General features: G+C 41.3%; 1 protein-coding gene across 1 annotated transcript in view; it reads left to right on the top strand.

Moving 5' to 3' along the window:
- LOC139736483 (uncharacterized) overlaps positions 1 to 18129 on the top strand; it is a 71853-nt gene extending 53724 nt beyond the window's left edge. Inside the window, exon 2 of the mRNA XM_071647235.1 lies at positions 16571 to 18129. Coding sequence (XP_071503336.1) covers positions 16571 to 18129 — 1559 coding nt within the window. The remainder of the gene's footprint in view (positions 1 to 16570) is intronic.
- Positions 18130 to 18385: the final 256 nt, after the last annotated feature.

Raw genomic sequence — 18385 nt, 5'->3', positions numbered from 1 at the left:
GAAGTATGGATTTTACGTTCCAGCATAGGGCAACGTATTCTACCCTTTACCTTACTTGTATCAGGGAGGTGTGTACGTGTCCTCTTACACATTCTCGAACCCCTCCTAAGTCTTTAAATACTCCCTATAACTTAGCGATCTTATCCCATTGCATAAACATATTTCATATTCCGTGTTTGATCTAGTGTTTGCAGGTGTAAAAGCTTATATATATATATATATATATATATATATATATATATATTTGAATATAGTGCGAAAGATTGTTCCTTTTCCCAAACGTACGCGATGCCTCATTGTGGATAGCATATAGTGAAATCATAGATGAATCAGGGATTTCCTCTCACCCCCCTGGATGAATGTATAGATGCGTTCGCCTGTAATATGTTACCGCAAAGTTAATACACAAAAAATAAGAGTAGTGTTTACTTTATCCTGTAAGAGAGATATTAAACATTATAGTCTCGTAAATGAGACTAGTATAAGTAGTGTGTGTGGGTGTGTGTGTGTTTTGCATCATGTACAGAAATAAAAAAAATGAGAAACATATCAGTACGAGAAGAGATTATACATCCGGTGATATATAGTGTTCCATTTGACATTACTTTGTGCCGTCTGTTAGGGATCAAGACAGCTTTACTAATGGAACATTACTCGAGCTCAGTCTTGTTTGTGAAAGCAGGGAAGACATCCACAAATACGACCGCCGGGGGGACAGGTAGGATGAGGTAGGGTAAACACTGGGCTCTCTAAAATGATTGCAAATGTTTATGGATTTCGACGTTGATGGTGAGGTGGAAGAAGTACGTCAGGTTTCTTGCAATCTCTGCTACAGGATGGATGAGGCTAAAGCAACGTTACATCAATTAAGTCCACACTAGAGTAAAATATCGCTGGCGTTTATGGAGGTTGGAGAGGGAGGGAGGAAAAATAATAGTGATGAAGTCCTTCCGCGTCTGCCTCAAAGTGTATTTGCTCGTCTCTCCGCCAGGCAAATACTGTTTCCCTGCGGATCAGCCATCCGTCAGATTTCAACGGAGAGAAAATGAATGCACACTTGTTACTGATTCAAGGACAGGACTGGGAAACGAGAAATAACAGGAACGAGTAAAAGCCAGAGACGAAAGCCATAAAGGAAAACAGAAGAAAAAGGGAGAGAGAGAAAGAAAGATAGAAGGGGGAGGGAGAGAGGTGCAGAGGAAAACCTGAAGAAAGTTGTAAGAGCAAAACAAGTACTGTAGTACATTATAGTTAATACCTTGATGTGTATAGCCCAGAGGATTTGACGTGGATGCTGATGTAGCCCGGTTGTGTGTTTTTTTTTTCATGCTTTGAGACGGAATAAAGGCTTAAGCAGTTCATTCAGCTTAAATTGAGATTCTAGCAAATTTGTAACATTTCAATACAGGAATATCTATGTGGATGGTTTTCATGCTTCTATTATCAATCAATGGGCATTATGCCCACTATACAGTCAACATAGAAAGATAAGAGAGGTCATGATGTAATGACAGTAGTGTTCGTAATAATATTAAAGATAATGAAAATGACAATAGTAATAATAATGATAAGTTTTGATGATGATGTCAGTAATTATCCTCATAATGATAATGGAAACAGTAATGATAATAATAACATTGACAATTCTGTAGTCGTTTTTACACGGAGAAGCTGCCTCCGCGTATAAGCATTGCTCTTGCAATGAAGAGGGCGTTATTTACACAATTTTACAGCATTGCCACAGCAGAGTTTATCATCCCCACGGTCTTACACCAAGGATACCAGCATGAATAGGTCTAAGAGGCCGAGGGACGCCGTACATAAAACTTGAACTCTTCTGAGGATGTTTGTTCCTGACAAAGACAATTTTGACAAGAATGCCGAATCCCTTTCCATTGTACCACATCACAGGGTTCCCATGGAACTCCAAATTCCCTGGCGGTCCCTTAAAAGCTTAATTTACCATTTGCAGATGAAACCATCACCCAGCATCGGTGCTTCAAAATAGTTCGAAAATGTGAGTTAGGGATAGAAACAACCAATGTTAAAATTTGAACCAATATAATCGATGTTAAGTATTGTAAAATATACAAAATGTGAACAATAGTTATACAAAAAATATGTTTCCAGACTAAGCCATCTACAGTTATGGTTTAAAGAGAAAAATAGTGTTATCTCCTTATATTCTAGGCTTTATTGCAAAAGTTTTATATGGTAGGATGTTTTGTGATACAATGGACCTACACATATACATCAAAAGTGATATCTTGAACATTTTTTAAATCACTGCTCCCAAAGGTAAACAAGACCTTTAACATCTTGTAACACGCACTTGTTCCAAATCATACTGAATAACAGTAGCTATTTTCGTATATAAAGTACCAGTAAAAGTTAACCACGTCAAGTAGCTATGAAATGTAACTTAATTAGCTTTCACCGCTTCTTCGTCGCCACCGAGTAAACAGCCCAATAGAAAAAAAAGGGTAAAAGGTAAAAAAGGTAAGACAATTCGCGCGTGATTACTTGGGGATATGGTCCCCGATCGATAGGAATAAATCGCAAGCGATTCATTCCATCTCCATGTCTGCCATTATGTAAATGTCCAATAACAAACAGCTGGCGTTGTGCACGTACACAGCTCCCTGCACTGGCGCGTCAAAACGATGTTCGGCCATTCCAAGAAGGTGATGTTTCAGGGGACCAACGGAGATTCTAGTAGGAAATGTTGGGAATTTTCTTTTCTCTCCTACTTCCCCCACCCCCTCCTCTCTCAGTCTTTTCTCTCTAACCCTGTATTCCCTTCTGTCATGGTCCGTTCCTGGAAGGAAAAACTTTAGAAGGTCTGCAAAAGACATCACAAAAGGAAATATTTACCCCGAGTATTAATCTTGTAAGAAAACGTGATAAGAAATTGAAGTTTTGGCAAATCGTTTAGAGGAGCTTCCCCTAATAGACACACCGCATCGTTAAATGTACTGTTTACCATTGGGAGCAGTGATTGTAAAAATGTTCGAGTTATCACTTTCGATGCATAAATGTTCGAGTTATATCACATTCGATGCATATTACGTGTAGGTCAATTGTAACACATCCTGCTACCATATAAAGATAACAAGCCTAAAATATAAGGAGATATCAATAAATCGTAACTGTAGATGGTTTATTCTGTTTACAATCTTATCATAACTATTGTTCACATTTTGCATGCCTAACAATAATTTACATTGATTATAATTTTTTTTTTACATTGGTTGTTTCTATCCCTAACTCACATTTTAGAACTATTTTAAAGCACTAAAGCTGGGTTTTTGTTTCATCTGCAAATGGTAAATAATGCCTTTAATTCTTGCAACTGCACTTAGAAACATAATTGATAGTTTATGTAGTACAGAATCTGATGGCGATGGTCAAGAAAATCTCGAACTACACACACTATACTGTGTCAAGCTACCATTTAATATGTCAGCACTTATAGCTGAGGATCGAACATTGTCAGGTACTGCCCACTGATTTGACACATGTCACACTTTTATTCGCGGTTGAATGACATGGAGAGGTTGAAGAGGAGCCCGGACGTTGAATGCAGATCAATGTTTGCCGCTCCATTATTCGATTGATGAGACTTTCCGCTAACCTGGCAGCGGGCCGCTCACTACATCGCAAGAGCACAAACAAACAGGAGGACTGTTTTCCTTTTTATGGGTGGGATCACCTGTAGCTGGATCACCATGGCAACGCATCCCGTCGGATGACGCCGCTCATCCCATGTTCGAACGATGAAGGGCGCACGGAGGAGCAAAAACTGGGGCAGATATGGATTTGTCAATATTGATAGGATACGATACGATACAATAATTCCTCTCTTCTGACCTTTCTCGTGTTGATACTTCCAGTTTCTGTGATTATACGCTTCAAATCCCTTCTCTACTTCACGAGTAATAATCAAGGGAATCTGAATGCATGAACACGAAGGTTCCACGTTTTAACTTTGACTATAGTATGATTGCATCTTTGAACCGACAGCAGTAACGAATTACCTGCAAAGCGGCACCACTATATATCAGCTCTATCCGCTGTATAATCTTCACAGACAGGTATAAATCATTCTTCCGCTGAAACCGCGCTTAAACAGCTGATTAAATTTGTGATCAAACAAACTTGATAAGCTAGCCTACCGTAAGTACATAATATATAACTGCAATCTCCGTATACTTGAATATTACAATACTTTTCCCGATACTACTTCTTTTACTTCTACTATACCACTACTACTACTACTACTACTACTACTACTACTACTACTACTACTACTACTACCATTACTACTACTTACAACTACTGCTATTACTACTGCTACTTCTACTACTACTATACTAGTACACGTACGGCTTCTCTTTCTGGCACAAGTTTTATATACCGTTACAGAATGTGACCTGCTCGTACAAGTCAGGTTATCTACGGAAGATGTGGACTTTTGCGATGACTTCGTAAGCGAAGTAGCAAATATGGAGCAAAAACAAAAGGGGTAAAATGTACTGACGTAGGTTTGGTACTTGGGCATAACATCCCACAGGAGAGGCGCAATGGGAAGAAAGTTAACAAATTGAATTGCGGCTGGCCGCGGCACGGTGACCCTCTGATATCATACGTGATGCCTGCTGCCTACAGCAAGCCCCCTGCGGCGTGTTATTTATGCAATTTAACGTCGGCTTAAGCGCGATCAGTGCACGCGAAGCGTTTCTCCGGAAAAATCCATCTTATTATGGATAACAGCGCTGAGGGGGGAGTTGAGGAAGAGAAAAGAAAAATCCAATCTGGCCCAGAAAGTGATTAAATCGAAATGACATTTCCGTGTGCCGTTTCCCCCACTAGAATATTCTACCTCCCAAAGGATGGCTTATAGAAAAAAGGAAAACTTTCCTAAATTTTGATGCATTTTAACAATAACATACTCTAGACCATTACGTGCACAGGAAGCATGAGCACAAGGTGTGGTTGGAATTGACTCTGACTTTGATGGCATGGCATACAAAAATGGGGGAAAAAAGACACTGCTGTGCGGTGCCATATCGACTTTATGGATTTGCAGTTTTCTATTATTTTTTTTTTTTAATAGGTGCGCTTGTGTTCTTTGATTAAAGGTAATCATACCTTTTTCCCTTTTAAACGCCCGGGATTTTGAAAGATGCACTATTCAAGAAGAGCGCGTTGTCATTCAACTTTGATATAGGACATTTTCAAATTTACAGTTTTTGTTTTAAAGATTACGTTCTGGAATGGTTATCGTCATTTTGATTTCAATATTGAAGTTGAACGTATGTGTAAATGTTTGTGAACATGGAAACGTCTTCCACTGAGTATCCGCTCGATAACATCTGGGTCGTGTTTCCGCTTTCATATTGCCTTTACACCTCGGCGAGAAATCGTCCCTAGACAATTCGGCCAATCCCCTCCCACGACGAATCGACGTAATTGTAAGAGGATGTGTAATAGAGCAATAGCAAAAGATAAAGACATTCACCTCAAACAATAAACGACAAAAAGTCTAACCCCCTACCTTAATTGTAAGGATAAGTCGATGCAATCACATTCTCTTTAAACAATAAACCCGAAAAGTCTAACCTCCTATACCTTTAATTATTGGAGTAAGTACTATACAGTAATAACAAAAGCAGAAACTAACAAATTCACCATAAATGATAGACGAGAAAGTCTAACCCCTGCCTTATTCATCCAAAACACGTCGGTCGTTTATACTTCTAGCATGTCTAGCCTGTGCTGCTATGTATTTCATGAGTGGAAAAGGCGTGTTTCTATAGAATGTAGTCCCTTCTGTTTTAAAGCTCCACTTTCATCGAGCAAAGCATTTAGGATTAAAAGAAACCAATGCGCAGTTCCAAAGGGACATTAAGTGAGTACACCTGAAGGGACGCCTGAAAAGAACGAGTTTCACTGCTAGGAGCAGTTTAGCGGTCAGAGATTTTTTGAAATGCATGAAACTCACTATATTTTTGGTCAATTTAAAGATGAAATGTCGGCGGTTTATTTACAAAGTTTCCAACACGTCATCCGTGTTTTTTTTTTCTTATTAGTATTCGGCAGAATGAAATGATGCACTAAGGTCGTGATGAAAACATGGTATTGGTTAAGCTAGACTCTCATGGTCAGCTTTTCGTACAATTCTGTTCGGTGTGGTTTGATTTGCGTATTATACATATTTCTCCATAAGAACACAAAGTATAATGCCAAGAAAGTAAAAGGTACAACTCCAAATACAGGAAATGTATTTCCTGTATTTTTGCAGGATTCTGAGACGTCAATGACCATGGAACATTCGTTTAAATAAAGCAGGTGTAGAGATTATATATTATGTATTACACATAAAACAACCCAACTGAAGTCGATACAAATTAGTTTTCTTCCGCTTACAATATTGTCAATAAACAGAACGTTAGTATAATGCGACATACAAGAGGCATTGCATATCAATCTAATTTATCTTTTCTGTAACAATGTGAGAATGTATCATAGACCCGTACGTGCCACAGAGCAAGATACTGGAAAAATCTACACATTCACATGTGGTTTTATAATATCCTTTCGCCCGGCCTCATATACTAGTCCACAGTTCATTTCACATCTCGCCGCTATACACGTGAGCATGTTGTTATAATTCAAGACGCCTCATGGTCAAATGGATGAGAGCAGAGCTGTCACGCGTACAATAGCAGACCTGCAGGCAATGTTGTTGAGAGCGAATCTTTCCAAGACGAACAGATCTAGACCAACCCACTCAACTCACTTGTGTTTCTGCGATATCATATCAGCTAATGCTCCAAGTGTACGGCCATAATATACGCTTCAGGCTCAGAGCGTTACCCTAATGGTTGGTGTAACTTGCAATTTATCCAGGGTGCGTGGCGAGCGCCTTGGGGCAACCTATCAAATGATTATCATGATCCAATGCCATTGATGCACGCTCGAAAGACAGGCGGATATATTGAGAGAGGTATAGTTCGAAAGGAGTGGGTGGGGGAAGGTAAAAACATGTCAAAATTCCTCCAAGGCTTTGATTATTGTCAAAGTCATAAACTAATGGCATTAAATGAGGAGACTTCAGCTAGCCTTTGGCGACGACAATAAAGATATGTCAGAACGGCTGTAATAAAATGACTGAGCATCCTGTCTCACTATAAAAACATGTTTGACGAATTCACTGGTCCAAAGTGATATAATTTGAAGTTTAATTTTTGCCAATGTCAACGTATAGTGGATAGGCCTACAGGGATGGATCTACGAATTCCGTAAAGGGGGGGGGGGGGCGCAAACAATATTTCTGGTGCTACTTCGCGGTTTCATCTCTTTTTTTTTCTTTTGTTTTAACAACAAATAAAGAGGGGGCGAGCGCCCGGTGCGCCCCCTCTGGATCCGCCACTGGGCCTATATCATAATGTGACAATTATGATATGAACACGCTGTGTTGCATATGGCCAAACGGCTCAACCTACATGAAAAAAAAAACGACAGATGCTTATCTCAGCGCATTTAAAAACTGTCATACCTGTTAAGGCTAACGACCTTTTCTGCTCGTGCACAAGAGAAACTATGCGAAAGGGCTTATTATCATAGCTAGTTGCCTTTGGGGATCGCGAAGCTACAAACAACATTCGATTAGAAGCCGTACGGTACCTATAAGGTGTGTATACTCTATACATTAACATACATGCTGTGTTTTAAACCTAACCTCCAAATTCGCTGAGCCCACCTCCTAACGATTGCCTACAGTGACTTGTTATGGATAGAGCCGCGTTGTGATGAGATCTGCGAATGGTCTTGTTGGTGTGACGAAGTAAAGCAAAAAGTAGGATGAAAGATTTTCAATTATACAATTCAAATATCAGATCAACCAAGAGACAAATAAACTTACAAACACCTTAACAAACAAACAAACAAACAAACAAACAAACAAACAAACAAACAAACAAACAAACAAACAAACAAACAAACACACACAGACAGTTCTGACAAGTTTCGTGTCATATTCTCGCAATAAAATACGTATAAGGAAAACATGCAACGGAGAAATTCATTCATTCATTCATTCATTTTGATCTCTGTTTTCACTCTCGGTCTTACTTTCCACATGCACAGACAACACCCACACACACACACACACACACACACACACACACACACACACACACACACACACGATACGCAGAATTCCAATCTCCCTATTGCACCTTCGTTGGAATGTCTCCCTTGTTATTCTGTAACAACGGTATGCTAGTTCCCACCGTTTATTCCCGCTTTGTTCTTTCTGTTCCTTTTTTTTTTAATTTCACAGAAGTGTGGCACTCTCTATAACCCGAGGCATGGATCGAAACATGATCCACAGTGACGTGGATATATCATCACAATAATGCTACTCTCGTTTTCTTAAGAGCGTCTCTTTCTACATTTCTTTACTTTAGGTATATGGAGGGAAGATTACACTTCAACCAAATTTACCCATGGGATCCCTGCTTACAGTTTTGTCTTACTGATACGTGTGCTTCTTCGTTGTTGTTGGTGTTGCTCCTCGCTTGTTGTTTTGCTCAAAAGGAGACAAAAAAGTTTAAGGTCAGTCCATGTATAGAGTGCACAAAGGGCATCTTCGGTTGTACGTGTGATGTGCAATATTTATGTTTGTGTGTGTAAAAGATTTAGAGACAATTAAAGTGATATATGACGGAGAAATACCTAGAGAGAGAGAGAGAGAGAGCGAGAGAGGGTGTGTGTGTGTTTGTGTGTGTGTGTGTGTGTGTGAGGGAGGAAAATAAAACAAGAGATGATTTAAAGGGATGGTACAATATTGGTAGAGATGAGAATTGGGCTTTTTACTTTTTGCGAGATACCAAGAAAACACTTATGAAATAGTACAGAGCATACCATTTTAAGAGGAATTCAGAATTTATTTGATGAAAATCGGGTTTGGAATGATTGAAACATCCAAAAACAAAGTAAAACAAAGCGATCGTAACAAAAGCTGGATCCTACACTTTGATAGAATCGCTCTGTTTTGGATATCTCAGCCATTTCAAAACCAATTTTCATCAAATCAAAGTTGAATTCCTCATGGAATTACATGCTCTTTCATATTTCATGAGAGGTTTCTCATTATCTCACACACAAAAAAAAAATGTTAGAAACCTGAAATAAGGTCTCAACCAAAACTATACGACCCCTTTTAAGAAATGTGGATGCTTACAATAGCCTCGACCACAATTCGTTGATCAAACGCAAATGCATGCATATAATGTAGCGTGCAATCTCGGCTCAAAGAGCAGTCAATATATCACTGCATGACTATGACTTTTGAATGTTTTTAATGCCGTTCATTCTGTCTCACCACGTAGAAAAGGTTACCATAAAAAAATCATTCCTTCGCAACTTTACTTGGGAATCCAGATTTCCTGATTCCGTAATCTTTCATAGGGCCTATACTTTCGAAGAATATAGTTCGACGAATATAGTTCGAAGAATCTTATAACGTTCAAGCTCAAACCTTATACCTTTCAAGCTCTACCTTTTAGTAAGACAATTTCCCTACAAATTAAAAAAAAAGGAATGGGAGACAAAACCTCAAGATTGCTGTGACGGAGAACAGTGGGTGAAAATTGACTGTTTTGAAATAATTTACATCCCTTACTACATACCTGCCCATTAAACATTATTATACCTTACATGCCACAGTGATTTTGAATAAACAAGGCTTGAGGCGTTTAATGTCTTTTAGTGCCAACGTCACAGGTTGATGGATTTTTCTTCCGAGACGCACCTGCCAAAAATAAACACGTGAAAAGATTTCTTTGAATAAACCACGGACTCGATTTCCTTTGGGTTTCATGGTGACGTATTAAAATCAACTTGCCTAAAGCCAGGAAAAGTGGAAGGGGGTTTCCCAACTCATACAACGCTCATTCGCTGTTCAAAAGTTTATCTTTTCTAAATCTACGCCGAGAGAAAACAATTCTTTAGAATAAAAAAAGAAAGCATATCAGCAAGTTCGGTTACACTTTGTAAAGGATATTTCCCCCATGCTGCCATGCCTAAGTAGTTCATATCAGCTGATATTCTTTCTTTTCTAATGACATTTCCAGCGATTTAAAGTTATGGGGCTCGGGTTGGTCCACTTTCTATCGGTTAGCGACCTGTATTGCCTAATGGACGTCATAATTTGCGAACTACACAACTACCACTGCTTCACGCATGCATCCAACCCCATAACGCTAAATTGGCGGCAGATATTGATATGTTTGACAACATGGCGCACCGTTTGGACCCGGCTGCTGCTATAATTATAGGGAGGCCAGTCAGCCAGTGTTTGGGTAAGCAGACCTCTGCATCATTCATGAGTGAACCGTTACCCTACGTCTGCCCTGCCGGTTTGGTCAGCAAGGACCTCCCTCCCTTCGTCTGTCTTGATTTAAGAAAAAGAAGCAAGTTGATAATCTGACAATTATGATAAACTCAAAGGTATGTGATCCTCTAATGGATGCTTCCGCCTGACCTCTCCGTGACGATGCAAAACGTACTAATAGCTTGAGCTTAACTTTATGCTGAGTAAAATTCTCACTTTCGCACCTGTCGTCGATCTCTATGTGGTTAGTATATGGTTAGATACTCGCTCCCTAGACGTACAGTCATCTCATAGTCCCGTGTTGGTTTGATATCAACCGTAGCCAGCTATCACCGCACCACGTGGTACAAATCAATTAGTGGTGAACGATAGGAACGCAGTCTGATTTGGTTATAGAAAGCCAAGATATCGACTGTAACGTTGTAAAATGTAACGTCATCACACATATTTATCATCGATAGAGGTCGTTCAGAAAGAAAGTGTCTTAACAAATGTATTATGGAAATGTGATTGAATTAGCTTAGAGAGAGATCATCACGATTGACTGCCCATTTGGCGCAAATGCTTAAAACCAAAGCATAGTTCTCAGAAGGGTTCAATATATTTTGTCTTCCACCATTTGAAATTTACTTACAATATATCCGAAAGGTCTACCAAGAAACTTACCTGGCCGACACGATTTACCAGGATGATGAATTATTGTAAAGTATTTTTTTTAAATCAAAAGTGTAGAATAATTTCGACCGTAGTTATTCTCGTAGTTTATTTCAGAAGAGCCCTCCTCTAAGTACAACATTACGTGACGATCGATTGTGCCCTAGTAGCACTTGTATTTTCCAACAAGCTCCACGCGATTCCCTCTAGTGCGGAATATCGGTGAGTATTGCTGCTGCCCGATTTGTTGATTATCGATAATCAAAAAACAAAAACAAAAACAAAAACAACGAAGCAACCAATATCGGGTATGCTATTATAGACTGTCGTCCTTCCGGCGAACCTTTTTAGCTAATATTTCGCATTCTCGTCGTTACCAAGTGAAATCGTATCATTACAGCGTTATTTCACACATTTCCTATGCATATGTGTACATTTTAGAGCAAAAATTTACAGTTCTGCAGGCATATGAGAACAATACAATGTTTTCACTTTATGTATGGGAAATGGGAGAGCGGCTGGATTAAACGTTGAAGACGCTAGCAACGTCTCGATCCAAAGATCGCGCCAGCTTTTTCAAAATGCTCTTGGGATGTACGATGTATTTGAAGAAGTGAATGTGTTGGCATAAAGACAATCACACCCCTCCCCCATTTATCATCTCCATGAATTTTGTCTGAATTTGAGATCTAACCATAATCATAGATCTGTCCCTGTTGATACACTGCCCTCATACAGAACAGCTGTGTGTGTGTGTGTGTGTGTGTGTGTGTGTGTGTGTGTGTGTGTATTTCAAGAGGGACGTAGCAATCCTCCCCACCACCCACAAAAATAACAAAAAAACAGACAAACGAACAAACAGACGCGGCAAGTCAAGTCTATCCTATATGAAGGCATAGCGCATCCCATTTCCCCCCGGCAAGGCCACAAAATGTCACGTATGGGAGAATATCCTCATATCTTACATACTTGTCTTCTTCTTTTTTTAAGAATCGTGGCGAGTTTTGAGCTTAAAAAAAAAAAAAAAACAACGCCAGAGCGCTGCAGCTGTAAGCGGTGAAAATAATTCAATGCTTGTTGCTTATCAATTGCTGCACTGTGCGACATCGACTGCGTGTGAAGACAAGTTGTACGTTGATATCTAAAGATGATAAGAAGGCGCCATAATCACCTCTAGAGATTGTAGATATCTGTCACATGTGCCTTTTTCTCTCTATCAAACTATCAAATCTCGAATCAAGCTCGTTTCATATTAGTTTCATTCATGCCATATATCAAGATGCTAATAGCGAACTAACCAGCGGTTCCGAATATCCCATTTATACCTGCCTAGAATTTTAGGGTGGTAGACACAATCAAGAGTATACCCTTGGAAAATAAAATCTTTGATTATAATTGTCATAATTATCATTAGATTTTGAAATCGCAACTATTGGTGACTATAGGCCTACTGTGATGGCAGAACAGTTTTACTTGAAGTTCAATTATTACAGTCTCTATATCTCATTAAATCCAACGGACGGATGAACCTAGAAAATATGTCTTAATGCCAACAAAAATAAATAAATAAATATTCTAAACCGTCCTTGCATTTAACTTAGTGCTTGCGAAGTTCAGTATTTGCAACAAAATGTGAAAGTTCGATCGCGACATGAGAGCCGCTACAAAGAGGATTAGGCGGTTATATATCTAAATAACTGGCGGGGTTCTTGCTGGAGCGTGGAATGAATATTGCATGATTAGTTGAGTGATAAAGAAGGTCGCGGGTGGCAAAACCCTCTACGCCTGCACCTCGGCACAACGGAACATGGAGATCAAGACGAAATGAACACTCTCTGCCGGTGAATAAAATTATAATATCTGACCTATTATATTTTTGTTGGGGTGGGGTGGGAAGGGAGTTGTTGGTGTTTATAATAATAATCAACAGCGATGGTCTGTGTGAGAGCAACATCCTTTTGCTGATAAGACACAGAAATTAATAATGGTATTGAGACGCAAATTAAGAACTCACTCAGCAGGGAAGAATAATGGCTAAAAAACACACACATAACTAACTGGCAAAGTGTAATCCTCGCGCATCCGTCAATACACAGGTGAGAATGATCACAGCGGGATTATTGTTGCAAAAATCTACAACCCTTCCCGACGTTTCGTCGTAATGACAAGAAAGGTATGATTGGTAATACAAGATGTTCACAGCCATCGCATGTAAAGGAAAATGATTGGAAAGCTAAACATGAAATAAAAGTACCAACATACCCCCCCCCCATACACATGCACGCACACACAAAAAAGAAAAAACAAACACACACACATACAAAAGAGACAGAACTAGAAATATGAAAAGTTTATTTGAAATGTGAGCTGAATAATGTGTGATCGCTTGTTCACACATCAGTCAGTCCAGAGCTCACGTACCAACTCTTACCAAAACGATGAATAATTCAACCCCTTGCGGAAGAGTGACGAAAGACCGTACTTTGTTCTATAAACGGAGCAACAACGGCGGAAGAACAGTACGGCAAGTCTTGAGCGACAAAGTTTTGTTATGATTGTTTCAAGTTCCTTGAAATGTGATTAAACAATAAACGTAAACGGACAGTAACCTCTGAAAGGGGGGGGGGAGGGGGAGAGGGAGGTATGGATAAATAAACTGGACGGTACACTGCACCTCGCAAGATACGAAAGGATAACTTCATCGACTGTTTCAGACAAAATAATGTGGAACAAAATTTTTCCATGGTTAATAAAGAAGCTGTCGGACAGGGCGTACTTCATTTTCACCAATCAGTGTTGGTTCTGACGCTGATCGTACCTTGGAAAAATACTGACCAACCATCGGATTTATTGGTGGGTGTCCAATTTGACTGACAACCCGATTTCGCTGCAAAAGCAGAATTTCGCTGATATTCCGTGCTTCGATGCCTTTCAGGTTCTCCATGTCAAGTAAAGCACTAGAGGCAGGGGTAGAGAAAATAATATATTATAGAAATAGATAGGCGGATACATATTGGAATTGAAAGACAGGAGAAGAGGAGGGGAGATAGAAAGAATTGGAGTGAGAGAGAAGAGAGCAGGAGGGAGGGGTGACTGAGCAAAAAAGCACATTGGATTGCGCGTGCGACTTTCTGCCAGTGGCATAAAATGTGGTCGGATACCAGCGCTATACTGCCTCTGAATGCTAGACACTCATTTTCATTGAACCCTGTAGGAGACAGCAACTACAGACGACTTTCCAATCAAAATGCGATATTCGAGCCACAGTTTCTACACCACAGCCTGTATGGGTGCCCGCGGCAAGTGTGCTGAGCGGCCACGTGGGATCGATGTTACGTTAATCAGTCGATGCAATAACAACGAAAATCAGCTAAACATTGCATGCTTGATAACCGTGATGCCTATGACCGCTATGTGTCGTGAGCGCATCTCATATGGGAACGACGGCCAATTTTCTTAAGGTTAAAATCGAAGGCTGTTGTCATGATCACCCGCCCACGAATCAATCGATGACACGATAGATCAAGGAGGGATGGAGAGTGTTCATGTTGTTTTTAGACGTTGCGGGAATCGAGATAAAAGATTCCATCTTATTGAACGGATATAGTTGAACGACCGCGATAGAAAAGGAATAAACGAAGTGCATGGACCCTAATGAATCGTGCTGCAGAAAAGTGGAAACAAAATCAAGTACTTTTCGCTCTACGAACTCTACAAATAAGTTCCTTGCTTTCACCTCATTCAATTAGATCAGATTAACTTTGTTTGGAAGATGACATGAATACGAATGATGGAGGTAAACGATAGAAACTGAAAGTGATAACGATTGAGAATTATCAATGCACCAAGTGATAGCTTGATAAAAATATAAAGGGACAACATTTATTAACGGTTTTACGGATATGATAACGCTTGCGCATAAAACTGATGACTGGCAAAGTGAACGTCACGATCAAGCCCGACACCCACGAGCCATACAGCCCACTAGCCCGACACCCACGAGCCATACAGCCCACGAGCCATACAGCCCACGAGATCCACACTAGGCAAAAAAGGTCCATGAGTCCGACACTAGGCAAACAAGGCCCACGAGACTGACACTCATTACACCACGTGGATTAATGTATGCAGTGTTTGTCTCGGTTGACTTTCTTGCCCACTGTCGGACTCGAGGGCCTTATTTGCATACTGTCGGACTCATGGGCCTTATTTGCCCACTGTCGAGTGCATGGGCTGTATGACTCGTGGACCCTGTTTTTCAATATCGAGCTCGTGGGCCGTATGACTCATTGGTGTCGTGCTCATGGGATGACCCCGACTGGCTAAACAACAGAAGACTATGAGTCATGTGTGTACGTCCATTTTCTTGTGACGACTTAAACGACCCATCCATAGGAAAACTCATACAGTGTACATAGAGATGGGACGACTGGGCGTGTCCTTTTGACTCCAGGGGCCCGTTGCATAAAAGTTACAATTATGGGAACTTTGTAATCCAATGGTAACTTCCATGGAATTCTTAATTTTGATTGGCTGTTGAGTATTGTTACCATGGTAGTTAACATTGGATGGCAAAGTTACCATAATTGTAACTTTTATGCAACGGACCCCAGGAGATGCAAAATGACCCACGAACCATCCATCGGAAACCTCGTGCTTCAAGTTATTCCGACAAGGCGTAAAAATACTTCATGATGTCTCATAACGAGTAATCACGACGGCTTGAGTCCAATCCGTTATCACGTGACATGAGATATGACGGAAAGAGAATGTTTGATGGTCCGTCTAATTTCGAGAATTTTGGTGCCATATCTTGTGTGGAAAGCATGGGATGTAATAAATTTGGCTGGTTTCTTGACGGTAAATCTGTCATAAAGCTGCATTTTTCTTTTGATGTTTTAGACCCTTCATGTTGACTCTCCTCTTGGCCTGTACTTTATAGTTCCCTGAGTTATCAAGCTGTACATTTCATTGTGAAGTTGATATCAATTAATGAACATATAACAATGTACATTGCTCATGGTATAACCTCAATCATTCGACCTTAAAGTAATATTTATGTACCCTTGTGTTCAGCTCTTAAACCGACTGGCCACGGGAACATGGTCTGTCCTGCACAGGTTTATAGAGACTTCAGAATTTCGCAGAGTTAAATGTTATAAAGTTCGTGTTCATGGCGGTGTTCTAGTTGCTCGAAAAGAAAAGGAGATAAAAAAGCTACACAATGTTTTCACTTTTATGAACAACGCACGAATGAATGTTACATTTAGCTGTGCTGACCTGAGTAGAATTAGCCTGAATTGTATTGAATGGAATAGACAGTACCAAAACCAGATACTCAGGCAGACTGGTTTCATATTCTTACGTCGTATAACACGAGCAGATGTTTTTGTACATGAAAACTGTGTAAACGCTGGCTTCAGCAGCGCCCTTTCTAAATTTATTTTGCTTGATCCGTTCAGAACAAACACTAAATCAAGTATGTTCTTCTTCGTTTCGCTGTACTTGATACAGGTATTTGGATCGTGTCGATGCTGTTCGCTCTCCCACCTGCCCTCGGCTGGTCGTCCTACGAGTTCGTACCGGACCGGGCGATCTGTACGCTGCAGTGGTCGACCAACATCTCCTACACCGTCTTCGTCTTCTCGCTCGGCATCTTCTTCCCATTCATCGTCATCTTCGTCTCCTACTTCAAGATCTTCAGGACGGTCCAGGCGAACTTCCGCCGGATGCGGTCGCACCGCGGCAGCGGGAAGGTGTACCCGCGCGGCGAAGGCGGCGGAGCCGGGTCATCGCGCAGGCCCAGTGCCGTCAGCAGCATAGTCTCGAGTATCGTCGGGTCGTCGTGGTCACCGGATGGTCGATATGGAAGCAACGCAGCCGGAAGAGTTACACACGGGCGTAGAGGGAGCCACTTGCAACCTCCGTCAGCAAATGGTCATATGCACCCAAGGCGTTCATCACTAGACAGAAATGGACGTCAACAAGGACTCACTCGGACCGGTAGCGACACTACAGGTGCCGTCGTTAACAAGAGGTGTTCGTCACTAGTGACAAATCTTACTCGACAACTTTCTCTTGATAATGATGTTATAATGATCAGCCCTTGCGTGTCGGCGAGCACCCTAGACAATGAAGGAGATCCAGAACCAGTTAGTGTAGGCCCAGACACGACAGTGCCGAACGGCCGCTTCCATGAACACATGGTGAAAGTGACTGACGAAACTACAAAAGCTGAGGTTGATAGTCGTACCCAAACGACCGCTGACAACAACCGTGGGTCGCGTTTGTACAAGAAGCGGGAACAGAATCGGTTGTCTGGCAAGATATCTATTCACTTGACGTCGGTGGACGAGCCGACGAACTTAGAACGCGCCACCGCGGAGGACCCCGTCGGGGCCCTTAGTCTTGCCATTGCCGAGAGTAACAGGAACAGTACCATCCTGAATGTACAATCGGCATTATCCACCGTCAGCTCACTTCACGCTAGCAACTTGACTCCCATCCCCAACAAAACCCGTCCATGCTCCGAAGCGACAGACAACACGAAGACGACAGTACGCGCCGACATTGACAAAATCAACAATAACAGCGTGCGCAGATTGTCCGTGCGCTCCCTCCGGCATTCCTTTCGCCCGCCTTCTGCTCGAGAGCGCTCGCATACCACTTCCTCGCACAGCTCAGTCTCTGCGTCCTCCTCAAACAAAGACGAGCTGCGTATGACACTCATGGTCTGCGCCGTCCTCATCTCCTTCATCCTGTGCTGGGCACCCGTGACCATCGTCAGTTTCATCGCAGTACTAGACGTCGAGATCCCAGGGGCGGTGAATAAGTTTGCCGTCTTCATGATGTTTCTGAGCAGCGCCGTCAACCCGGTGATATATGGGCTGATGAACCAGAAGTTTCGCATCGGGTTCACGCGACTGCTGTGCGGTTGGCGGACCTCGAAGAACAGCAGCAACGGTTCGAATCGGTCCAAATCACATTCGCGGCATCGTCCAATCAGGGACGGACTGCGAGGAGCGGGAAATCGAAGTATGTGCCCAGACGCGTGTGTGACGTCACATCGATAGTGCAGCTTTCAAATCATTATTGAGAGCCATTCACTTCTTAAAGTGCTGGTGGGATAACAACGTGGCTTTTCAATGTAATGATGACTCTTACGTGCCTTGTGTACACGAATGTAACGAGAAGAGGTGGCGTTTCATAGAATCGTTAAACCTTGAAGAGTAAAGGGAAGGTGGAGGTGCTTCAGTTCAGTTGAACTTTATATCATACCACATGGAGAGACGTAGCCCTTTAATAATTCTTTTTGGATACAAACGTTCT

Source organism: Diadema antillarum, unplaced genomic scaffold (assembly GCF_040938485.1).
Source record: "Diadema antillarum isolate AM-2024a unplaced genomic scaffold, OU_Dant_1.0 seq00000649_RagTag, whole genome shotgun sequence".
NCBI classification, from domain to species: Eukaryota; Metazoa; Echinodermata; class Echinoidea; order Diadematoida; family Diadematidae; genus Diadema; species Diadema antillarum.
Note: the sequence above shows the minus strand (reverse complement) of the source record. Positions and strands in the feature narration are given on the sequence as shown.